Source organism: Ambystoma mexicanum, chromosome 1q (genome assembly GCF_040938575.1).
Source record: "Ambystoma mexicanum isolate Mex_15411 chromosome 1q, UKY_AmexF1_1, whole genome shotgun sequence".
NCBI classification, from domain to species: Eukaryota; Metazoa; Chordata; class Amphibia; order Caudata; family Ambystomatidae; genus Ambystoma; species Ambystoma mexicanum.
In genome coordinates, this window is record NC_090922.1 from 937234628 (window position 1) to 937261836 (window position 27209).

General features: G+C 47.5%; 1 protein-coding gene across 3 annotated transcripts in view; it reads right to left on the bottom strand.

Annotated features, from left to right (window-relative positions):
• SAMD13 (sterile alpha motif domain containing 13) overlaps positions 1-27209 on the bottom strand; it is a 549350-nt gene that overhangs the window by 68159 nt on the left and 453982 nt on the right. For 2 of the 3 annotated variants that reach the window (XM_069641603.1, XM_069641604.1), the window contains 2 exons: positions 25391-25502; positions 1384-1473 (listed from right to left, as the gene is read on the bottom strand). In XM_069641603.1, coding sequence (XP_069497704.1) covers positions 1384-1473; positions 25391-25502 — 202 coding nt within the window. The remainder of the gene's footprint in view (positions 1-1383; positions 1474-25390; positions 25503-27209) is intronic. The other variant, XM_069641605.1, reaches the window with a different exon arrangement.

The window sequence follows — 27209 nt, forward strand, 5'->3', positions numbered from 1 at the left end:
GTTGCGATGCAAATGTCTCAGAAACCGTGCATTCTCAGGTTGAGAATTGGTTCTTTTTTTATGACCACATTGATGTTTCATCGGTTTCAGGCAACCATTTTGTGTGTGAAGCTGCTGAAATCTTGGTAAAGGGGTGGGGTGTCCAAATGTCATGTAGCCAGTAATGTCCAGAGGGTCCTAACAGGTAACTATGCAGAATTCCACACCGTTTCACCAATCTTTGCCGAGCCACAAACAAATTATGACTTTTGCGGAAATCTGGGGAACGGTGTAGGGTGTCCAAATGTCATGTAGCTAGTATTGTCCGGAGGGTCCAAACAGGTAACGATGCAAAATTTGCTGCAGATTGGTGAAACGGTGTGGAATTGTATAAGGAACAATGCTTCGCCAAGCCACAAAACCACACATTTTCACTTTTAGAAATATAGATTGTATCCCCTATATGTCAGTACCACTCAGACTCACAGATGCATGCTTGGGCAGTATTCCACCCTAATATTACTATCGTATTTCTCCCACTCTACCATAGATATTGTATTCCATCCATATCACACATAGTACAGACAACCTACAATATGTATGCCCCAATGATAAGTGTTCCCCCTCTTATGAACCTCTGGTATCCCCCGTCTCATGTTCAGAAGTGATTGTCCTTTGTATTAACAATCACACTCTCACACTCAATGATGCATACATGGTGCACAAATGTATCTTCATTAATCCATTTATATTAATTTCATAAAAATACAAATCACATTTTTCTCCAGGTCGTTCATCTGTAAATAATAATATTGGCCAATTCAGGTGCGCCACAATTATTATTCGGGTTGATAACCCGTTGTAAGATGTGAACTGTGCAAAAGTGTGCCTCACTGCGGTGCCTCTAACACCGGGGGAAAGGTCAAATGCCAAATATCTCAATCTGACTCACATGTACCAAATTACCTTTGCCCATCGCAGAGCACACCCCCAGATAGCAGCTGGTATGGATCTTCTCTTTCGTGTACCAACAGAATTCCTCTCTCCTACACATGTGCTATCAACTTTACCACAGAATTTGATCCAAATCACACTCACAGGATGCTGCCTGGATCATGCTTGTCAGTTCCCACGTTCATATGCTAACCCACTTACATTTACACATAGTAAGTGGATCCCGCTCATGTACTGAGGTCATCCGCTTTACCATCAATATTGGTATGGGCCACATTCACCAGTGTATTCCGAAATGGTACTTCACACTCCTGAAATCTCTTATTACAGGTGTTACTTCCCCGATACACACTTACAGGGCACAATCCCAATTGGTGAGTGTTCCCCAGACAGATGCAGCAGTCAAGCCCCCACAACTGGTGTAACACCACCCCAAAGTGTACACAATACCTGCAGGGATGTAGACAGGTGTGGGTACTTTGCTTTGTGGCGCACCAACACACAGGTTTGGGGCTTAGTTGCACGGTACCCTGCCAGAATCTGTAAGTAGAGCAGAACCATGAGTCCACATGGAGGTCGCCAAATTAAATCAATAAAAACAAGGCAGCTCAGTAGCCCTATTGGCAGTTGTTAAAAGGAGCAATGTTATCAATTTAGTTACCGACATTTCAGCCCCTGTGAATTGAAAAATTACATTGTGGCGGAGAGTAATGAAGAAAATGGTACAAAAGAAAGTTCCTTATGTCAGTACGATAGCTCAGTGAGCTCAGCACTTGCTTTAAAACTATGCTTCTAAACTATTGTCAAGGGGTTACATTCACAGTCATTCAATTGTGCAATGTCATAATAATTACACCTGCTATTACAATGCTTAAAGGGAAGCAGTCATGGCACTAACATTGTGAAAACATTTGGTTTATTGAAAAATGAAAAGTGCTTCATTAAGAGAACTGTACAAAGGGAATTGTGATGGCTGGTGCAGTCCCATTGCTGGGGGCTTTCCAAACGTTTACTGGGTCAGGCATCAGCAGTTAATACATTTAACCACTGGCTAACGGAGCAGGAGTAGGAAACTGCTCAGGTGGACGGCACAAGAAAGACCTTAAATACACATTCACCTATTAAGAGGTGTATGCCACTATGCAGCACAGTGGTGACTGTGATTGTGGAGACATGGTGTGAGGGTGATAGCATATGTGACAAAGTCAAAGTTCTGGCCCCATCCCAAGAACTGGAGGGGATACTGCAGACCAAGAAACTCAGCTTACCTGGGTCTTCAGAGTGGAGCCATAAAGAACCTGATGGCAGGCAAGGATGGGATCCAGTGAGCCCCCTCCCCCCCCCACACAAGTCATACAAAGCTCTGTGGCAAGAGTAATTCTACCCTCTCTTTTTGTCTTGCTCCTTTACTTTATGCAGGATTCCTGGCAGAGACTCTTCAAAATGGTCAAGGGAATTAAAAGTGATTATGCCACATAGAGAAGGGGGAGACATTGTATGCGCCTCTGCTGCAGAAACTGGGCTCAAGGCCGGCATACTGAAGCTTGCCAAACAGTAACAGAGGAGCAACACTACATCCTCAGAGCCCATTGGCCAGTTTGAGTACGTAAGGATGAAAACCATGCCAAATAGAAGTCATGCTTTGAGGTGAGATGTGAGCAGGGCACTATATCAATGATGGTGGGCTGGGCCCTAGGCCCCTAAATGTGAGAAATATGCTGGCTACTCAACCCACACCAATAGGCTGAGCACTATATCCCTGGAACCGAGACAAGGGAGCGCAGCACTATATCTCAAAGAGTTAGCAGGAAAGTATATTCCTGGAAGCTGAGACATGTGACCTGGGCCCAATAGTCCTCATAGTGCAGTGGGAAGAATATCCCTCACAGTGAGAAGTGAGTTGGGCACTACATCTGTGGGAGCTGGCAGTTTATAAATATTCCAAATAGCGAGCAGTGCGCTATATCTCTGCAACTGTGTTAGAGAAGAGTCAAGAAGTCTGTGCTGGGGACTATATCCCCAAACCTGTGTTTGGGATCAAGAAGTAATCTGGGAGCTGAGACTGTCTTTCGAGGAGAGATCTAGGGGGAAACCGGTACGCCTATTACCATAGATGACCACTTCACTTTAGTTTGACTATCTTGGAGAATCTCACATGCTTACACAGTTAAGATCTCTCCCAACTGACTGATTGCATTGAAGTCCTGGACTCTCAAAGTGAGTTTTTGCATCTGAAACAGGAAGATGCTGAAAATAAGTCAAGTTGTAACGATATTCGAATACGGGGGATCCCAACTGAGGTGAATGACGCTAAACTAGACCAAAATGTTCAAGATCTGTTTAGTTTATTATTAAAAGGTATGGACAAATTGTCTATCACCCAAGACCACACACATAGGGTGCTTTCAAAGCTTCAGCAAGAAAGGAACCGAACCCCGAACGTCCTTGCTAGGAGAAATTACTTTACTTATATTTGCTGCGAAATGCGGTAAATGCGGTAAAAAAAAAAGAAGAACAAGTTACTTTCTTACCTGGTAACGTTCTTTCGATGGGATGGTCCGACGACGTATTCCATATCTATGACATGTAATCACCACAGCTGTGCTGCTTCGGAAACTTTTCCGGCGTCTGCGTCCTGCGTCGATGACGTCGATGCGCCGACGTCGAGGACCTCCTCCGTCGTCATCCGATGTGATAAGTAGGACGCACGACGCCCGTAGCCTCAGTTGTAGTTTTTTCCCCCCAGAACGTGTGACATAAGTCAACTGCCAGTCAGACACAAAGCCTTGCTAAACGTAAGCTGCAATCGCAAAAGAAATTCTGCAGCGGGGAAGGCAGGGCGGGAGCGATATGGAATACGTCGTCGGACCATCCCATCGAAAGAACGTTACCAGGTAAGAAAGTAACTTGTTCTTCGAGGGGATTGGGTCCTCCGACGTATTCCATATCTATGACAGACTCCCAAAGCAGTACCAAAACAAGGAGGAGGGAAAGAATTTAGAAGCAAAAATATAGAATAGCCAATCAAATAGCAGAGCAAAGGACCGCCTTGCCAAAGGCCAGATCCTGCCCTCTGATGGAATCGAGGGAATAATGCCGTACAAATGTATGTACTGAAGCCCAGGTGGCTGCATCACAGATGTTGCGAATAGGAACACCCCTCTGCAGGGCAGTAGATGCAGCCACACCCCTGGTAGAATGGGCCCGCAAGCCAGCCGGTGGGTCCTTACCCGCCAAGCGGTAACACTCCGAGATGGCCAAAATAATCCAGCGGGACAAAGTCTGTTTCGTCACAGCTTGCCCCAAACGCTTTCCAGCGTAACCAATAAAGAGCTGATCGTCCACTCTGACCCGGGACATGCGTGAAACATAAAAACTTAAAGCTCTCCTAGGATCAAGCCTATGGAGCCTCTCCTCTTCCTTACCAGGATGCGGAGGAGGATAGAATGCCGGAAGAACAACCTTCTGGGCTAAATGAAATTCCGTCACTACCTTCGGAAGAAAAGAAGGACGAACTCGAAGGACAACCCTGTCCTTGTGAAAAACAGTGAAGGGTGGCTTAACTGAAAGTGCCTGCAACTCACTCACTCTGCGAGCGGAAGTAACCGCAACTAAAAACACAGTTTTCAGAGTTAACAGCCTCAAAGGGCAAGAATGTAAAGGCTCAAACGGAGCACCCATAAGAAACCTAAGAACAAGGTTTAAATCCCAACCGGGCACCAGGAAAGGTGACGGAGGGAACACATTAGTGAGCCCTTTCAGAAACTGTGAAATTAAAGGGATTTTAAAGTAAGAACACTCTTCAGACGAGCGCTTAAAGATGGACAGCGCCGCCAGGTAACCTTTAATGGTACCCACTTGCAAGCCCCTGTGGGCCAGAGAAAGCAAAAAAGACAGAACCATGGGGATGTCACATGCAAAGGGATCCACATTCCGAACTCTGCACCAGTCGCAGAACTTACGGCAACGGTACAGAGACTTCGTTGCTGGCCTACGGGCCGAAAGCAACACCTCCATCACGTCTTCAGGGAGGTCCCAATCCATATACCTCAACCTTTCAGAAGCCAAGCGTGAAGGTTGAGGGATCCGACCTCTGGATGGAGAACCTGACCCCCCTCCCGTGAGAGCAGATCGTCTCGGTAGGGAAGACGACGTGGAGGGCAGATGGACAAGTCGAGAAGGTCCGGGTACCACGTCCTCCGAGCCCACGCCGGAGCAATGAGGATCATCCGGGAACCGAACTTCCGTAACCTCCGCAGCACTTGCGGGATGACGGGGACTGGAGGAAACGCGTACAGCAGCGGGAATGACCACTCCACCACGAACGCGTCTCCCAAGGCTCCTTTCGGAGGAAATTCCCGCGAGCAAAACCTTTCGCACTTCCGGTTGACACTGGAGGCGAAGAGATCTACTTGAGGGGTCCCCCAAAGGGCGAAGATCTCCAAGAGAATCTCCTGAGCCAACTCCCACTCGTGAGAGATCGCGCTCTGCCTGCTCAGAGCGTCCGCCGTCACGTTTTCGTCTCCGGCCAGATGAACTGCCGAGATCGAAACTCCCTGCTGGATGGCCCAGAACTCGAGCTGCATCGCCTCTCTGCACAGAGGAAGTGACCCTGCCCCCCCCTTTTTGTTGAGGTAGTGCATGGCCACTGTGTTGTCCGTCAGGATTAGGACATTCCTTCCTCTCACAGTCGGCAGAAAAGCCTTCAGGGCTAGCCTGACGGCCCTCAGCTCCAACAGATTGATATGGAGTCTGGACTCCGACGGAGACCAACGACCGCTGACTGTCAGCCCGTTGGCATGAGCTCCCCATCCTGTGAGGGATGCATCCGTCACGACCGTCACCTCCGGCCAGGGAAGCCAAAATGGAGCCCCCTTCATCAAGTTGCCTTCGACGGCCCACCACAGAAGGTCCCGGGCGACCGAGGGCGGCACCTGAACCGGGTCCGACATCCTGCCGGAGGACTGCGACCATTGCGTCTTGAGTGCCCACTGCAAAGATCTCATTCGCAGGCGAGCCTCTGGCACCAGAAGAATGCAGGATGCCATGAGGCCGAGCAACCTCAAGAACTCGAACGCTGGGAGCGTCTGGGCATGCTGAAACTTGTGCACCATCTGCTGAATGTGAAGAGCCCTCACCTGGGGAGGAAAACACTGCCCCAGGGAAGTGTCGAGCAATGCTCCGATGTACTGGAGCCTCTGTGTTGGCGTCAAATGGGACTTCTTTAAATTGAGGGAGAAGCCCGGCCTGTGAAGGGAGTGGCAGGTGACGGACAGATGATCCAGGACTTGCTCGGGAGAGCTCCCCCTGATCAACCAATCGTCCAGGTAGGGGTAGATGTGAATCCCCCCTTGCCTGAGATGCGCTGCCACCACCACCATGAGCTTGGTGAAAACCCTCGGGGCGGAGGTCAATCCGAACGGCAGGACCCGAAACTGAAAGTGCGAGTCGCCAACCGCGAACCTCAGGTACTTCTTGTGCTTGGGATGGATCGGCACATGGAAGTAAGCATCCTTGAGGTCGAGTGACACCAACCAGTCCTGAAGCTGAAGGGCCTGGAGGACTTGAGAGAGAGTAACCATCTTGAACTTGTCCTTCCTGAGGAGTTTGTTCAAACCGCGCAAGTCCATGATGGGCCTCAATCCCCCGTCTTTCTTGGAAATCAAAAAATAAGGGGAATACCATCCCTTGTTCCTCTCCGCTACAGGCACCAGTTCTATAGCGCCTTTCTCCAGCAGGGCTTGAATTTCCTGCGCAAGGAGCGGATCCGGACACTTCAAAGAGAGGTTCCCCGGTGGATTGTCGCGAGGCCTGTGCCGAAAGGGAAGACAGTAGCCGTGGGCTATGATCTCCAGAACCCACACATCTGAAGTAATGGCTTGCCACTCTACAAGATGCTGCGCCAGCCTTCCCCCAACCGGCGAACCATGGGACATGGCCTCATGACTGAGTAGGAGCGGCTGCGGCGTTACCTGAGGGCAAAGAGGCAACTGCCCGAGCGGCCTTGGCACCACGGGTACCCTGTCGTCCACCTCTGGTACCCCTGCGTTGGCCTCTTTGACTGCCAGCTCCTCTCGCTTTACTGAAGGACGAGTAATAGCGAAAGGAACCACCCCTCCACTGCTGTCCCCTAGGACGAAAAAGCGGAGGTTGGCGAACTGCAGCGCCCAACGACTTCGCTGCAGCTTTTGAGGTCTGCAACCTCTCAAGGCTCTCGTCAGCCTTGCTGCCAAAAAGGTGTTCACCGTCAAAGGGCATGTTGAGGAGCCGGGACTGCACATCAGGAGCAAACCCCGACTTCCGCAACCACGCAAACCTGCGTATCACGGTGCTCGCCGCCATGGACCTACTGACGCATTCAGCCAAGTCCAGACCCGACTGAACGGACTCACTCATGGCATCCTTACCATCCTGGACCAAAGCAAGGAAACCATCCCGTTCATCCCCTTCGGGAATATGTTCAGCCGCTAACGCAACACAGTTCCACAGAGTGTGCGTGAAACGTGACAAGGCACAAATGGAGTTGGCCGCCTGAAGCGCCATACCACCAGAAGAAAACACTTTCTTCGCCCAGCCATCAAAACGTTTGTCGTCCCTATCAGGAGGGATGGTAGGGTGCGACGCCTGCTTTGCCGGGGCCGTGGCCGCCTGCACCACCAAACTTTCCGGAGTGGGGTGCCTGGTCAAGTAGCAGGGGTCGCTACTGGCTGGACGGTATTTACGCGACAAGGATCTGCCCACCGCCGGGAGACTCTCCGGAGCAGTCCAAGCCGTCGCCACCCTTCTCTGTAAAGCCATATGGAACGGCAGTACCGGGTCAGTTGGGGGACCAAAATCAAGGATGTCCGTCAGATCATCCTGCACAAACTCCCCTGGGGGAGCAGACCATCCCAGATACTCAGAAACCCTAGCCATAAGGCGCCGGTACGAGGAATCGGCATGGGAGCCAGGCTCAGGCCTACAAAATTCCACCTCCGGAGAGGTGTCCAGTCCACTGGCATCATGCAGTGACTGCCTCAAATCGTCAAACTGACTATGGCCCGAGACAATTTCATCTGGCACCTGACTAGGAACCAGGCCATCAGAATCCTCATCCGCCTCTGAAATATATTCCAGGTGGCGAAAAGGCACCCAAGAGTGCTTGCTCTTAACCAGAGCCTTCCTAGGGGGCACACCCGTGACACGGGGCACCTCCGACACGAAAGGCGTCGATGGCGTTGAGCGAATCGGCGCCGACGTCGAGAAAACCGGCAACGGCGCCGAGAGGATCGGCGTCGACGTCGAGGAAATCGGCGTCGACGTCAGATGCAGCGCCTCCAGTATCGGCGGCGTCGACACAGCCCTCGAAGCCTGAGCCCCGAGCGTGTCCCTCGACGACCTGATCGTCGACGGCTTCGACGACTTCCTCGAAGCCGGAGCCTCGAGAAAGCCTGTCGACGCCCCCGACGCCTCAGACGTCGATGTCTTCCTCGAAGACTTCACAGGAGCACACGGTCTCGAACGCGTCGAGGACCGGGACCTGGAACGGGTACGGCGAGAACGAGCCTCCTTGTCCGAACGGGACCGCTCCCGTGACTCGTGCCGACCACTCTTGCGAGCGGTGTCTCTCGACCTCTCACGGCCGACCCCACTCGGGGGCGCGGACGGCTGAGTACCCTGCGACTCAAGAATCGCCAACATTTTCTTCCCGAAGGAAGCCCATTCCTCCGGCGTCGCACGGCTGGTGGGGTAACCGACGTGCCGGGCAGAATCCTCGGAAGAGGACCTGGAAGGCGACCGGTGTCGGCGCTTCCGAGAATGCCTCGAAGAGGCTGAGGAGTGGCGAGACCCACTCCTAGAAGAAGACCGACGAGACTTCCGACGATGACGCGGAGAGTCACCCCTCGAATCATCCGTCGAAAGCCCCGCCGACTTCGACTTCCGGGGCTTGGACACCCGACCTACCGACAACTTCTTCTTACGTTCGCGTAAGGCTTTGGACGTGAGCGACTGGCAGTCGATACAGTCATCCGTGTCGTGGGCCTCCCCGAGGCACCAGAGGCAGGCGTCGTGCGAGTCAGTCACCGACATCTTGGACCCACACTCCCCGCACTTCTTAAAGCCCGGACGCGGGGTTGAAGACGAAGTGGAAGACATCGCCGAAGGAAATTCACAAACGAACAGGTTCGAAGAACCAGAAAGAACAGAACTCCAAAGAGTCGAGGCTTAGAACCGAGAAACACGAAGCAACACGTTCGCGGAAAAAACGGAACTGAGGCTACGGGCGTCGTGCGTCCTACTTATCACATCGGATGACGTCGGAGGAGGTCCTCGATGTCGGCGCATCGACGTCATCGACGCAGACGCCGGAAAAGTTTCCGAAGCAGCACAGCTGTGGTGATTACATGTCATAGATATGGAATACGTCGGAGGACCCAATCCCCTCGAAATTTCCATTTCTATTATGCACAGTAAATAATGCGCAGTGATCACACAGACCCGGATAATCAGGGGGGAGTCCACTCCTCCAGCAGAGTCCCACCATCTGGCCCAGTTCGTGGCCTAGAGTTGATCGGATTAAATGGAGCGGACGGCTGTGGGCACAGAAAAAAGTCCAGGTTGACCTTAAACTTCATACAACAGCTATTTTCTTCCAGTGTGCTGTGGATTAGTCATCTTGCTTGACACTTGGGGCACAGAGTATCACTTGCCTTCATTATATTACTATTCCCGATTCAATGGCACTAGGCGTGGGATGGTGGTTTGCTTTTCAGTGTTATGTTCGTCCTCGTGAAGCATGGTTCGTGGGTTTGGGAAACATTTTGAGGATTGTTCGGTACCTCGCGGGTCCCGAATATGGGTCTTGGAGCCCTAAGCATTTAACCAACTGGATGGGGAAAGGCTTTTAAGTCAGCTGTTTTGGATTGTGCTAGGCCACGGGCAGGCAGCTTGCTAGTGTGAAATGTTTACAGTATAAGAGGGCACAACTTACAGGTTCGTCATTTTCTTTGTTTAGTTATCTACACTGCGGGGGGGGTTGTTCTCATATATAGCGCTACTTCGCAGCACAATGTTATTCTACTCTACACGAAAATATCCAAACACATAGATCTCTTTACGACCATGACCCTTAATGTTCAGTGTTTGGACTCCCCTGTAAAATAGAAATCGGACCTCAAAAGACTTCAAATCTTGGGAACGGACATGGAGAGGCTACAGGAAAGACACCTTCTCCCACAGGATGAGCGCAGGCTATTTAAAATAAACTACCCAAAACACCTTTCTGCCTCAGAATCCAACAAAACAAAGGCGGTGCCCATTTTACTCTCAAAGCATGTGCCCTTCTTGTGAAAGGAATTTACTAGTCAAGGAAACTGGTTTTGGCCACCAGATGGCAATTATTTTATTGTACTTATCCAATGAGAATCAACACTGAATATTTAGCCAATCTCCTACTGACGCTGGCTTCCTTTGCAGAAAGTGAAACCTTGCTGGGGGGGATTTTAACTTGGTCCCCAACCCCTTGCTGGACAAATTATTACCAGCCACACGTCTAGATTTCAAAAAGTATTTGGTCTTTGCACATCTGCTGCAGGAGATGGGTTTCGTCCAAACATGGCGATTTCTCCATGAGAAGGAGACGGAATGCACCAAAAGGGTTTTTCCCCACATTGATTTACTGGTGTTTCCCGCTACCTTGATACCGTACTCTTGAACAATCGACATAGGTCTGAGGAATTTTTCGGACCACTCTACTGTCGCAGCTTCTCTCTGAATAAACAGGGAAGTCCCTGGACCTAAATTGGAATGGAAGATGTGGTACCCCTTTCTGCAGAATCCTTCTTTTCAGAGGAACATAGCTAACACCATGGATAACTATTTTCGTGAGAACGGTAATGGGGAAACGTCCCAGGGTATGCTTTGGGATGTGATGAAGGCTGTGATTAGGGGAGTGATCTTGGGACGCACGTCTTCATGCTTGAGGACAAAAAAAAACCCATCATGGTACGACTGGAGACTCAAGTCTGGCAAAAAAAGCAGAAACATTCCGGAAGGGCACCCAGAGAGTGTTTAGTGATCTCAAGCTGGCTAGAGGTAACTTGGAGTCACACATGCCTTTCTATATCGCTTCTGCTATGTTACAGATTAGACAAATGTATTATGCCAGCAAAACCTCTTGTATAAACTGAAGAAGTGTAAGGTAAGAAATAATATCCCGAGTCTGATTGACTATCAGGGCATGGACGACTATTCTGAATCTGGAAAAATTTGTGTTGATTTTTTTTCCCCAAAAACTACATTCAGCTGAAACACTAGGCACTGACCTACAACAGCAATACATTTCACAGGCTAATCACCCCAAGGCCACAGAGATGGACTAGGTCCAATGATATGCACCAATCACAAAGGAAGAGATATATTTGGCCATTAACTCGATGCCCAATGCGAAACCCCCTGGGCCAGACCGGTTTACGGCCTTATTCCACAAGACTTTTCTACTGGCCCCAATGGTTGCCTTCTTCAATTCTTTCCAGAGCTCAGGCATGGTCACAGATTTGATGGGGGAATCTCAAAAACCCTTCTGCTAAAACCGGACAAATTGCCAGAGATTGAAGTGGGAGGGAGCGGTGCTCCTATACTTTTTATTTTTAGATTTCACTGTTCCTATACTTCTATTTTAAAAAGAAACCGTTCTGGAATGGTTTTGTTTTAAAATAAAGTGTAGGAAGAAGTTGAAGCTTGCATTTCAGTGCACTGCACTGAACATTCCTTTAAATAGCAGGTGTGTTTCTTTGGGGGTTTGGATTGTGTGTCGAAGGGGGTACAGTGATGGGGTTTGTTGAGAGCAGGGAAGGGCAGCAGGGAACATAGTTCCACTACTTCTTTTCGTGCACTTCGACCACTGCGAAATTGCCCTCCAGTTTGGAGTCATACAGACCCAGAGCGCTTCTGGACCTGGACACCAAGATCTATTTGAAGATATTGGCTACCAGATTAATGGCAGTTCTTCCCTCCCTTATTTGGCTGAATCAAACAGGCTTCATAAAAACTGCGGCACACAAGACAATATACACAGGATAGTACATTTGATTGAGGTTGCGCAGAGAAGGACGTCCCAATGACACGCTTTAATAGAGTGCACTGGGACTACATTTAACTATCCGTCATTCGAGTCCAAAAGACAGTTTTCTGTGCAGATGATACCCTTCTGTCAATGATAAATACAACAAACACTCTTCCCGAGGCCCTGCGGGAACTCAAATCCTTCCAGTTTACCTCTGAATTTCAAATACATTATACCAAATATAGGGAGTTGAATGTCTGAATCCCAGTCGAATATGCACATCCTACATGAGAGTTTTCTGTTCCAATGGTGAGACGTTGAGTTGGATTACCTGGGTATCAAGATCACCCCCTCCTATAGGGAACTTTACACCGCCAACTCCCCCCTCTCCTCAGAGAAGTTAAGGTGGACGTACTTAAAGGGTCCAACCAGGAGATGTCATGACTCAGCCATCAAAATTAACTTGATCTCATGCTTTCTGTGCATGGTTTTGATCCTTCCCATAAACATCCAGTTCCAGCCTATGAAGACCCTTCTCAATCAGATGTTGAACTCTGCTTAGCAGGACCCCAAACTGGGAGTTAGCAAGGCCATCCTCCTCACAAACAAGATAAACCGAGGCCTAGGCTTCCCTGATCGGATGAGATACGTAATGGAAGTGCATCAGTCTGAAATAAAGATTTACTGCCACGACTCACTGGGTGTTGGTTGAACAATCCACCAATGAATTGTCTTTGCAGTACCTCTCTTTTATTGATAAGGCCTTGTGAAGTTCCCAGGGTATTCTCCTACCCCCCACATAGACCTCTCTATTTTACTGTTACAAAGCTATTAGACAGTGGGGGTGGGTTTGTTCTGGGTCCACATTCACCGTTAATAGGAAACCCAGGGTTTTCCACAGGAATGCAGTGCCATCTCTTCAGTCAATGGACGGATGGCGGCATTGTGGAATGTTCTCCACTCTACTCCTCAGGGATTCCCCTCACCTTCACTGCCTGAAAGCTTAAATTCCGCCTTCCCGAAAGCTAATGATTTTGCTATTTTCAAGTGAGGCTCTAGGTCCCAAACCCTAGGTCCGTGCGGCTGGCCCTCAGCCACATACAGCCCTGGAATTGATAATAATCTATACAGGGCTTAAGGATAGCATCTCAATGCTTTACAGGTTACTGGCCAGGGGGGGGGGGCCCTTCAGGTAGATTTCTGTATATGCAGACATGGGAAAAAGACCTGAACACTGAGATTACGGATGCGTCCTGGGCAAATATATGGAAAAGAGCAAACAGGTACTCTTGCAGCATTGCAATCAAAGAATGTGCCTTTAAAATAATATATAGTTGGCATGTATACCCTTCACGATTGCATAAGATAAATCAATATCATCCCTATGCTGGAGAGGACGGGGGAGCATGATCCATATGTGTGAGTCCTTTAAGAAGGCCCAAATCGGGGGGCGCTGTTGAGCAGCCAAAGAAATGGCCGCCTGATAGAAAAACTCTGGCCCCAGCTAATATCTTTAAGCCAATAAATCCTTCTTTGTGCCTGCTGCATTGACTTCCCACATTGGCCAGGAGTGAGTGGGGGTCTGGGCATCGACTGACCGAGTGTAGGGGCTTGCAGCCGCCTCTGCGTTGCATTAGGGTTGCCTGAAGATCGGACGCATCGGTGCACCGGCAACGGCCACCGGAGATGCAGTGAAGCTGGCTGGCAGGAACTAGGCACTGGGGAAGCTCACAGCTCTGACATCCGGAGCCCTGGGGTGCCTTCCCACGCTGCTTGTGGGAGAAAAGGTTCAGCGGCCCTGTCTGGTGGTCCACGCCCCGAAACGGGGCGATAAACACACTGCGACAGATTCAATAATCCTGACAAACACAGACCCATGGCAGCAGTCATGAAGCTGATTGACAAACCAGCCTGCAGCTTTTGTCTACGACATCCCTCAGAAGCACTTTGGAAGGAGGAAGCAACGTCCTGGACTATAAGGAGGCGGTGAGTGAGTCCCCCGCGCCCCAATCCTCTGAACAGAATATTACGCTGCCTGTTTCCTTCCACCAGCATGGGCAGTGTGGCGACCCCCACGGGCCCATGCGCCATCATAGTTAGAACACTAAAGTCCAGCCCCCTGGACCAGGCTCAAGACGCCGTGGAGTTCGGGTAGACACACATCCGGTCCAGCTCCATCCACAACTTGGCGCACGGCGCAATTCGCTATAGATTTTCCAGAGGCAAAGACTGGTTGCCTACTACACGTGTAACCCAGGACCCCAACCACTAACCTGAAGGCAAGTCACTTCACCCTTATAACCACACATCAGAGAACTCGACACAATTGAACTATGAGGCAGTGCTCTAGCAGTGGTTAATGACTACAGCGCCAACACCAAACTAGGTTGGATAAGGTCACCCGAGCACTAGAGAGACCCCTTACAGACCCTGGGCAAAACCAGTGATTACCGTCACTACAACATACTCTGACAGACGCGGACCCTACATCAGCTTCCCTTACTATACTCTTTGGCGAAACCAATCCAGTAAACTGGCTGCAGAATAACTGAGTGATAACCGCCAATACATAGGCTGCTTGTCCACGATATAAACACCAGAAGCCACGTGAACTGGGAAGCCAGGAAACCCAGTATCTGGAGCAAGAATCTGAGAGGTGTCACACAGGCACTCTAGCGCACCCTATCGTCTGACAACATAACAAAGGGAGCCAACAAGAAAAAAGGCCCCATTGATACATTCACTGGCCCCTGAACCCCGGCCCCTGAGGCGGCCGCACATTCCAACACTGGACAGGGGGAAGCCATGGAAGAAAATGCATGGGACGAAAATCTCCTTAATGCCATGCAAAGTGGATTCATGGCAATGAACGTCAAACTTGTCGACATCGTTTCAACAATGGGTTCCCTGAAAGCAAAACTTGAGAAAGAAAGCGGGCGCATTAACAAAGAGGAAACAAGAGTCAGCACAGCCGAAGACACGATTAACCAACATGACCGGAATATTGCGACCCTCAAAACAGAACTCACCAAAATAAGAAATAAATGTGAAGCCCTGCAATTGCGTTCTAGACGCAACAACATTCAAATAATAGGAGTGCCAGAATCAGTTTGCAAAGGTCCAATGGAACCCTTCCTTGAGACTATCCTGAGATCCTTGTTTGACTCCACCTCATTCTCTACACAGTTCGTAGTCGAAACGACACATCGTATTCTCGTCCCACGGCCACGTTCTGGAGCGCCGCCGCGTAGATCATTGCCAGGCTGCTTAATTACAGGGATTGTGATGCTATCCTGAAACTTTCCAGAGAACTAGGATCATTGCAATATGAATCGAATAACATCCATATTTATCCAGACTTTGCTGCCAGAATACAGGCCCAGTGGAAAACCTATGACCCTGTGAAACGTCTTCTGAGAGCACGTTGAGTGCTTTATGCCCTGATTTTCCCTGCAAAATTAAGAATTCAACAGGGCGCCCTTCGTTGAAACCCCTACAGACGTACTTAACTGCGTTGAGGCCTCCATTCCCGTCCTGCCACTGAATGATAACAGGGTTCCGAATCGAGACCCAGCAGGGGGTATTGATGTGTAATTTGTAGTATTACATGTTGAAATATGCAAGCACATTTGAAAGTTATTATTTGATTAGTACTGGGGGATCACTGGAGCTAGGTGAGGAGGACGTGGCCCCCAACAAAGCGCCCTGGGGTGTTTCCATGGTTGTTATGGGAGAACATCATCGAGTTGGGGCAGATGGTATGGGTGAGGGGTGGCGGGAGGGAGTCCGTACCGTTGGGCTTACCCAATCTCCCTGAAGTTCACCTGGGAATGAACCCAAAAGCAGGTCCACTCCCTGAAAGAAGCAGACAAATTTCTAGGAACAGGAAACGAAAGCGGTGAATCTGAAACGGAAGCGGCCACACAAGACCAGACCAAAAAGCAATCAACAGCGACCTGGACAAGAGTCAACAGGAGACGCAGGGTCCGAGGTCGGAAGAACACGAAACCAGACTGAATCAGTGGGGAGGCACTTGCCTACTTAACGTCAGTTGGCTCACCCCGGGGAATCCCACGAAACAGTTGCCAATATAAACTCAACATATGGGACACTCGGGAGGAGTGGGGCACTCGGGAAGGGCTATTGAGTGGAATGGGAAACATGGGTACACATAACAATGCACTGGGGGGGGAAACATGGGTACACATAACAATGCACTGGGGGGGGCAGAGAAAAGTTGCTCATTCCCAAATAAGATCAAATAAGGCTGAGTTCTGCTACTATACTCAGCTGACGACATGTTAGGCCCATTGGCCTCAGTTGCTCGGAGGTGGGGCAAAGCCAGTAACCCCGGTGGGTGAGGCTGGTCTCAACCCTAGGAGGGGGTGGAGGGGATTAGAAAGGGGGGGTGAAGAGAGGGGAGCAAGGATAAGATTGATTATCCTTCTCCCCCAGAAAGCTAGAATGAGCAACACAATGACATCAAGAAACACTGCAGTTACACGCAGGAAGAATAAGGCAATTGGGGAAATACAAACCGGGTCTGACCTGAACCCGCTTAAAGCAAATCCCAACAGGAAATGCTATAGGGTCGACTAACGAGAGTGAGCTCCGTATGCTCACATGGGAAACGTAGATCAGTGGAGCATAAACTTCACCAACTGGCAGGAGACTACTCCAGGAGACTTTAAAAAAATCATTGTTTGCCACGAGTCATAAGGTCCCATTAACGAAAATCACAGTAAAAAGGGACCCAAGGGGCCGATATCTCTTAGTGAAAGGACAACTCCTAGAACAGCCAATCACTATAGCTGCCATATATAGCCCCAACAGCGCCCCAGAAAAATGCCTATCTGACCTGGTCCTGAGCTTGCTGACGTTCTCAGAAGGATTCCTCGTTACAGGGGGAGACTTTAACATGGTCCCAGATCCAGAGAAAGATAAGACTCTTCCCCCATCTAGGGTTCATTACGCCCGAGCGAAGTTCTAGCCAAGCTCCTCAGAGAAATGGAAACAGTAGACGCATGGAGGCTAGCCAAAGTGGGATGCAGGGCCTACACCCATTACTCAAACGCACATAAAGGTTTCTCAAGAATCGACTTGATTCTGATCACAGGCACATTATTCCCTTGTCTTGAAAAAGTGGAGATTCACACATGAATGATATCGTACCACGCTCCAGTTTCAGCAGACCTGCGCATAAGAGGATCCCTTCTCCCTCCCCCAAGACACTGCAAACTTCATGACTCCCTCCTCCTAGATGAAGCTATCAGAAGGGGAACGGGGGAAACACCAACTATTTTACGGAAAACAACATAGCGGACAGTGCCATAGATATAATCTGGGATGCCATGAAGCCAGTGGTGAGGGGGACTCTCATCAGCGCAGGTGCTGAACAGGGTCGGGTAGCTAAAATTCAAGAATCCAAACTAGAGGCGAAAGTATCACCTCTGGAGAGAACGTTAAAAACCCGCAGAGCCAGGAAATCGGAAAGGGAACTGGAAAAAGCCAAAATAGCTTTAGAAATGTACTGGGCGGACCGATCGGCAAAATCACGGGCTCACACAAATATTTTTACTATAGCAAAAGCAACAAAGCTAACTGCACCCTTGCATATAAACTGCAGAAGATGCACAAGCGAAATAACTTAACTCGGCTCATAGGAGACAACGGGAAAACCCTATATTCCGATAAAGAGAAAATGGACGCCTTAGTAGCACACCACAGGGTTATAATGGCAGGACCCCCTGTACCTTCCGAACTCCAGACTCAGTACCTGAGATCTACCAAAGTCCCTTCCATCCGAGCCCAACTAAATTCCATAGAAGGACCAATCACAGCAGAAGAAATAGGGGAGACTATAAAATCCCTGAAAAACACAGCCCTGGGACCTGACGGCTCACGACTGAAATCTACAAAACTTACTCACACATCCTAAACCCACAACTGGCCACCCTGTTTAACTCCTTCCTGACCACGGGGAAGGTTACAAGATCAATGGCAGAATCACCAACAATACTCGCCCACAAACCAGGGAAAGACCCGGAACAGGTGACCTCGTACAGACCAATAACGTTGATGCACAACAATGGGAAAATATTCTCGAAGGTACTGGCATCCAGACATAATAGCACGTGACCAAACAGGATTTATCCCAGGAAGGGGGACACATGATAACATTAGGCGCATGATCAACCTCATAGAAAGTGACGACAGACTGGGGGAAAGAATGCTGGTCATCTCATTAGACGCCCACAAGGCATTTGACCTAGTGGATTGGGGATATATCAGGAACACTCTCACACACTTAGGATTCGGCCCTAACTTTGTAACAGTGACTATGGCCACACAATTGAGGGCTACAAGGTAGGAGAAAATACATATCACCAGAGGAACAAGGCAGGGATGCCCGCTATCTCCCCTGATGTTCACCTTATCCATAGAACCTTTCGCAGAGAAGGTCTGACAAACCCCTAAAATTAAGGGGCTCAGAGTAGGGGGACGAGAGTATAAAGCTGCACTATACGCAGATGATGTGCTTTTAACAATAACCCATCCTGACACATCATTGGAACCCCTTTGGAAAGAGATCAACACATTTGGTAAGGTCTCAGGGTTTACGATAAATTAGATAAATCTTCAGCGCTAGCAGTCAACCTCCCAGGGAATCAGAGGGAAGACCTCAGCCATCTACTCCCAGTCCCATGGCCAAAAGCCGTGATCGGATACTTGGGGGTGCAGATCGCCAGTAACACCTCGTGAAGCTACCAGTGTAATTTCCCACAGCTGTTCTGTGAGTTCCAGAAGGATTTGGAGCACTGGAAAAAAGAAGATATTTCCTGGCTCGGAAGAATAACCGTGGTAAAAATTAATCTAATACCCCACCTGATTTATCAATGCGCCGCACTCCCGGTAAACATCCCAGAAAAATAATTAAACTCCCTGCATAGAAACATATAAAAATTCATTGGGGGGTGATGGAGAAACCGTGAATAGCAAAGAAGATCATGCTTCGCGGGCGGAGCTTGGGAGGGCTGGGAGTCCCTGACGTATCCAGGTACAAGCGGGCAGCACAACTTTCACACGCATTTGCATGGACACATAATACAGATGAGCCCTACTGGAAACAGATAGAAGAGGCATGGTCCCCCTGTCCCCTGGCGGACCTTCCACACATTCCAGCCACAAAAACCCAGTCAAATCTAGGCCCTCTCTCAGCAATGAAAAACACAGTATTAAACTGGAAACTAGACGATGGCCCCAATGAGAACAGGATGAATGGGAAGGGAGCAGGTCTCACCCAACCCCTCATAAGGGTATAGAAAATGTACAGCTCCCAAAAACAAGCCCAGTTAAGAGAACTGACTTAACAAGCTAATGTTGTGAACTGCATGTGTTGAAAATGCTAATATCATGTCATTGTAAAAAAAAAAAATATGTGAAAATGTTCAATAAAATGTTTGGTTGAAAAAAATATATAGCACCTTTTCCAATTTGTATGGCCTCAATGCGCTTTGGGGTAGGAAGTCCAGGTAGGGAAACATTCTCAGAAAAGGCTTAGAGTGCGTGTGTGCATTTGGCCAACATTAGGAAGTAGGTGGGCTGGCTAGGCTCCGGTAAGCAACCCTAGAGGTCAGGCATGTGGATGGGTGCTGAGGGAGGTCATGAGCGACAAAGCACTACTGCAAGAGACCCGATATATGACCAGCTAGACCAAACATTTTTGCTTGGTTGTTGCTGTATTCTAATGCAGAGGTGTTGAAGCAAGTCTGGTGTAAGGGGCGAAGCTGTTACATGCCCAGCAAGACCAAATTTGTCATAGTCATAGCTACATTCTAAGGTGTGTGATTGGATAGCCGTGCCTGTGGAAGATGTCAACCAAAGTGGTGCGTTTTTACATACCTAAAGCTCAGATGGAGCTTATCTTTGATCTCACTATGCGATCCGATCATTTTTGTGAAAAAGACAAGCTACTCTTCTATGCTCTTTGTAAGCACTTTAGACAGGCTACCCTCAAAGTACTCTAAGTGCAAATAGGCCGGCTATCTTATACCATCTTCTAGACGTGGCAGACATGCTGCCTTAAGATCTACGGTCATAGGATTTTCAATTGCAATAGACAGGCTACACTTATAGCCTTAGGGCCTGATTCACAGAAGCATTTTATAATAGCGCAATCCCATTGGAAAACGTTCTATGAATCAGGACCTTGGCTAACTTATAGATTTTATAATTGCAATGGATAGGTTAGTTACCATCATATATCTTTGAGCACATTGGACATCATTCATCGTACCCAAAGCACATGGGATAGCCAATCGCTGAGAGTAACTGAGAAAATATGGTATCCATAGATTTTAACGGCAACATTTTCAGTGAAGCATTTTTTACTGACACAAAAACAATGAAAAAACATTGAATTACAAAAATAAATATATATATGGGGGAGAGATAAAGGTGTAAAACTGGTGGGGAGGGGGTTACAGTGGGGGTATTAGCATATGGAAACAGGGACTTCAGGGGGTAAACGCCCAAATGTATTTTTTTTAAAGTGAATGTTTCGATTTTCTTCTAGTAAAAAATGCTTCGGTGACCATTTTTCAGTAAAATCACATAGAACCGAAAATATCAATTAATTTGGATGCAGCCTAAATCCTGGTGAAATCGTGCGTGTTTGTAGCATTATCTTCTGTGTCTGTCCAAACTTTACTTTCACTATTTATATAACGCAAACCATGAACCCAGAGGCATTAGGGCGCTTAATAAACATAAAAAAGACTGGCAGAAAGAATGTGAGGCGCACGAAGACTACGCTATAATAAAGTTTAAGCAAACAGCTTAGTTTTCAATTTTTTTCGTAAAAGAATCCACATTGGGCTGGCACCTAAGATCGAAGGGGAGATCATTCCAGGCTTTGGCTGCTGAGATGTAAAATGCTCCCCTTTCAACATTTCTAGTTTTCACCAGGGGAGCAAAAGGAGTTTTTTATTACTAGATCTAAGCAGTCTGCTTCGGAGCTTATCCACCAATAGATAACCAGGAATAATACCCTGAACACACTTGAAGGTGATGACCAGGAGACGATAACACACACAAGCCTCCACCGGGAGCCAATGTAGTCCTCTTCTGGCAGCAGATACATGATCGCGACGTGAAAGCCCCATCACCACCCTCACTGCCCCATCCTGGATAACCTGCAATCGGTTCTCCTCTGCTTTACTGAGACCAACTAGGAGGCTATAACAGTAGTCAATTTTCGCTCCGACGATGGCTCTAGCGATGGTCTCGGCATTAATCTGAGTGATAAACAGCTGCAAATGGGCCAAAGGTTTAATGTAGTATGCCGCCTTTGAAACAATACTCCCACATAGGATTTCAAGGTCGAGAATAACCCCCAAAGTTGTAACCTTCTTCAATGGTATAATTGTAACTTCGCCAAGAAAGAAACTCTCAGAAATATGGCCGAGCTTGTATAGGGTAGATTGCGACCCCACAACCAATAGCTCTGTCTTGCTCCTATTAAGACCTACGTTATTCTTCACCATCCAATTCTCGATGCTAGTGTAGGTTCTGTTCAATTCTGCCTCTTCCTCTGAGTGAGTACCAGCCACGGGGACGACACACTGAGTGTCGTCCGCGTAGTTGGCGAACAGGATTCCCTCTTGATCCAGTAAGGCAAAGAACAGCAAAATAAATATATTGTAGTGACAAGGGGAAGTACAGGCACCCTGCAGGACACCAAACTCAATGGCAACAGGGGTAGCCTCTGCCTCCCCGGAAAAAACTCAACTTTGTTGTTCAAGAAGGAACTGATTCAGCGAACTGCTGCTGGTGAAAATGAGCCACTGCTTCCAACCTGGTGACCAATAAAGAATTGTCAACCAGGTCGAAGGCAGCCGAGAGATCCAGAAGCATCAACATGGAAGCACGACCCCTATCCATCCGTTCCAGTAGTCTGGATTTAAGATCCAATAATGCCATTTCCATGCCATAGCTAGCTCCGAACCCCGATTGACGTGGGTTGAGTTCTGGAAAATTGTTCAGGTGTGGAGCAGTCTGACCATGAGCTACCCCATCTAAAATTTTCAATAAAAAAGGGGTGTTTGTTATGGGCCTGTAATTAAGTAAGTGGCACCTCCTGAGACAAACCTCTTTTGTATGAGCAGCTGCACCTCACTGAGCACATCCAACACTATGTCGGCAATAATTGAAGGGTGGATGGGTAGAGGTTCGATTATGGAATGTCCTTCCACACAAATTATACAGCGCATGCTTTTTTTGGAAGCTGCGTATCCCACTCTATTCAATGCTTCCATATATCTGGCAATTAACTTAATTCATCTGCCCCATGATATGGGTGGAGTTCCTGGACTTCATATAAAAGATGGTGGTGGTTGTGCCCCTTGCATGGTTGTACCTATTTATGCTGTTCAGGGATTCTCTTGTATTTTTTTTATTTTCAAGTGTTTCAGCTTTGTTGCTTGCGTGTTGGTCTCTTACTTGATTCGAGCAAGGTTTTGGCCTTGTGTTGCACAGTTTCGCTTCTGCACCTCCTTCATCGCCACTGTGATAAGCTTTGGGTTAGCTGCCTGCTAATAAAAACATGATATTATTTGACTTGTTGCAGAAGTGCTTATTTCATAACACTAGTCTCTTCCTAAATGCACTTATCTGCTGGCGTTTATCTATGCAGGAGCTGTTTTCCCTGTGACCACTTACCTGCGAGTCCTTGCACATTCCCACCTCTGGTCATCCTCTAGAGGAAAGAGAAGGAAGTCTACACGCCATAATATGCTTGTACTTCGGAATTATTGTAACCATCTGAGGGCCCCTGAGTGCTATACATTTGGTGGCATATTGGGGTCGAACTTTTTGTATTTTTAGCTTCTGCGTACAAACAATTTGACTATTTCAGATGCGTAGACGTTTTCTTGCTGTGGCAAAACAGCATTTTCACACCAAGTGTATTATTGAGACCGACCAGCCGCATTACTTTCTTTGTACACAGAAAATCATGAAATGGGGGACAGACCTCATGATCTGGGCAGAACCTGCCTGAAAGTGGGGAAAAATATTGTTGAGGGAGACCTACTGCTTTTTTCCTTTGGGGACAGCCAGCATCAACACCAGTCACAAAATACTCATTTGAACTGTTGCTAGCCTTGCATCTATTGCAGTGTTTCATGTGCTGCCCTGCAGAACGGAATGTAGACTCTACACCAGGGGTCTGCAACCTTTGGCTCTTAGATATTCCATTAGTCCGAGCCAGCATTCCCAACAGTGAGTGATCACAGGAGTCATAGTCCAAAACATCTGGAGACACCTCTGCTCCACTTAGATGCCCAATGTTTCTGCGATTATTACTGTAAAAGGCAGAGTTTCTGTAATTAATGCTTTAAAATGCACAATTTCAAGCCATTATTTTAAACATTTTCTAAGGGAACACAACAGCCAAAACCTTACTGGATTAGTCCAGGGGCGCTCGTCCAGTTAAATTCAGGGCAACATTTACACCCATCCATTTTACAAATGCACCAGCTGGAACCGCTCTAGACTGTGGTGGTGATGTAGTTGGGCAAGGATGCCCATGAAGATGGGTAGCTGGGTCTTGCTACATTCTTTGACTACACAGTGGAAGAAACCGATTTCCTAGATAAAAAACAGGACTTTTTCGTTAGTGACCCTCCCCCCCACCGTTTGGGAAAGGTAGAGCAATGGAAATATCTAAGCTATACAATCTACGGATCGATAAACCAATAGGAAACCATGGGCAAGATTAGTTCATACGCGATTACCATAGTGGTGCAAATTAGGGAGATATATGGTAAATAGAGCTGATTTTCCATTATTCCAACACTTAGATTCTATAATCAACAAGTGTTACCTAAAATTACATATGCAGAGGCGTAGACAGGGTAGGGTCTGAGCGGGCAAGGCCCACCCAAAATCTGTAAATGCCCACCAAGCAGCACTGTGTGGGCATTTACAGATCTTAATGTCACTGTGGTGGGCTCAGCTACATCAGCTTAAGAGCCCACTTGTTAGACAATCCTAGCTACGCCTCTGTACATATGGTGCGGAAGAGTGTCCATTTAATCTCAACCTTGATTGAATAAAAATGTAATCTCTTTTTTAGAAAAAAGTACTGAGTCTCCCAAATGATGTTCCCATGGCAATCCTTAGCTATGAACTCAGACGTCTTGCTATTCGATGTGTAATAAATTGGAAGACGTCTCTAGAAACATTTTAGATCCAATGGTAAACTCACTTTATACAGATCTGCTTGGCCTAATGCATTCCAGGGCCTCCACTGCGCTGAAAAGTCGTGGATCCAAGAAGGTGTTACTATCCTGGAGCCAGTAAATTCACCATCTGATCATTAAGAGAATTTTACCTGGATTATGAGGAAATTACAACTCTCCGATTGTAAATATAAACTATTTTCTTATATTGTAGACACCGAAAAAGCTATGAACACACTACCACAATATCTATGTAAGTTTCCTAACAGGAAATGGATGAGTTTTTTTTCACGTCTTGGATTACATTTATATCCAACCAGGGAGATCATATGCTGCAGGTAGAAGGTTCCCAGGGAACAACGATTATGCAGATTTTGTTAGGTTGGGGTTGAAACTCTGGTTCGTTTGTTTATTGATTGTCCAGATCCTTTCTATACGCTTACAATTAAGTAAAAAAATGGTTTTAAAATGATTTTTTTTTATGACTTCTAAATAAGAATTCTGAATGGTAACGAAAATTCCCAAATTATTGCAGTGATCAATTTTGTACATTAAGGTTTTGTATGTTTTTTATAAATAATATTTGGAAATGTTTGCAAATGGTTGCAATATACACAGCTTTGTAATGTTAATTGCAAAAGGTTTTCAACAAACCAAACACAATAAATAAGGACTTTTTCGTTAGTAACCCCCACCTTGTTGCCCCTGCTAAGTGGAACGGTGTGCCCTCTATAAAAATAGAAGGCGGCTCTGCCCGCTAGCATGTACCCTCCACTAGTGCGCTGGGCATGTTGTAAACAATAGTTAAGGAAGGCAGAAGTTGTTTGCAAATGCCCAGCCTTTAGTTCATTGCCTTTTTAAGTTTGGTAAATGAAAAAACTAGAATGGGAACAGTGTTGGTTTCATAGTGCAGATTTCAAAGGCACCATCTCCGACGTGCTGATGAAATCATCCGTAAAAAAATGAGTGTATGATAATCTATTTCGCCACAAACAATTACAAAGGAGGGAATATTCTTGTAAAAGGAGTAATGCTGACACCATGTGGCCGACCAAGGAGTTTTCACGCTGTAAATTAAACAGCCTGATTCAACCTACTTGACGAAAATTAGCAATATTACTAATATTCTAATCTACATAAAACAGCATGCTAATTTCTGTAGCATGCATACCTGCTCTTGAAAAGCGCGGGCTTGTTCTTCAAATCCTGCTGCCTTGAAGTAACTGTAAACATCCGCAACGGCCCAATCAACAAGGTCAGGTGGCCTTCCGTTCTCTACAGAGCTGAAAAACAACCAAGAAAAAGGTCGTTACATTTGTACGGCGTAGTCTCTATCAGCAACAATGTAAAAGACTATCTACAGCATATAGTGTGGTGCTTTCTGTAATACTGTTATGTCTGGGCCTGCCGGTGTAACGTCACTTTTTGCTATGTCTCAAAAAATCCTACCCTGCTGACTGAGCGTGCGCATGCTCAGTCATTACTTAAAGAATAGGATTTTTTTGACACTAGGAATGTGGTGTGCCTGTCTTTCTGAGGTCCCGGGGTGCAATACTTTTCACTTTATGAGAGCCACGCTAACTAAAATAACAGAGTAGAGTGAAGCGTGTCAGGAGCGACTCCAAAAGGGACGGACAGAGCACGAACCCTGCAGATGAAAGAACCTGAACCCAGCGGACACTTTGTTTTATAACCTCCAGGATTCTAGTAAGCACTAAATGTGCAAAACATATTAAAGAATCTGTAAAAAATGTATATGTATGTGTATGTGAACAAAGTGCATTATTAATGTGATAATAATGTATTTAGTTCGCATACACGTACATATTTGTGATAAGTCCTGCTGACTGCGCATGCGTACTCATCCTCAGCGTGTGCAGGAAGCCTGAATACACAGTGCACTCTGCGTGCATCTCTCAATAAGCCTCAATGATACAGGTCTCCGTACAGCTCTGTACTTGCGCGCTCAAGCCTTCACAATAAACACAATGTTCAGTGAACATGAGCAGCCTTCATAATACACACACACCACTGAGTATACCGTCTTGACCATGCACCGTGTACACACCAGCAAACTTCACAACACAGTCACACATAACTCTACACCAGCCTTATGTATGCACTTCTCCTCACTGTAGTGTGCAACAGCAGCATTCATAATACACACATCATTCCGTGTACAGCTCTGACAGTGCACACAGTGCTCAGGAGCCACCAGCAGCTTGCACCATACAGACAGTCTTTACTGCCTCGGGACAGAACAGTTTTCACAGTACACACAACCCTCGGTGTACAACGGTAGAACGCACAGGGTTTGCCGTTGCCAACTATGGGCCCCGATTCATTGAATTTTTTGCACGGTTCAAACTGACTTTGCACTGCTGAAAAGTGACTTTGCAGTAGTGCAAAGTCACTTTGAATCGTGCAAAAAATTCCATGAATCAGATTCAGTCCCTATATGTGGTCTTCACAGCACACACAGGCATCGGTGCACAACAGAAGCCTTCACAAAGCCTACATTGCTCCACATACAGCTCGACAACTCAACGGTGGCAATGGCAATACACAAAGCCCTGCACACACCCACACAGCAGCTTGGCACCCTCGCCTCCCCCAGTAACTGACTGCAACAACACGTGGGACCATTACACAAAGTTCACAACATGTATTAGTACTTTTACTCATCGATACTGGGCACAACTCTCTCGGTGTGAAGAGCCTGAGCCACTTAGCCCAACAGGGAGTATGTATGTACGCCCATGCTCAAAAGTCAATGCGTTGTGTACAGCTAACAGGTGTGTTGTGCACAGCCCAGGGTACTTGCATTGCAAACAGCCCCGATAGCCATGGGTTTATCAATGCTTGACCCAATACAGACTACTGCTGTGTGAGCAGCCCCTGCTTTGCCCAGCTATCGCGCCATGGTGTGTGTTCCCCATCCTCAGATCTGGCAGTTTGGTACTGGGGTTTATTTTCTCTCCATTTGCCCA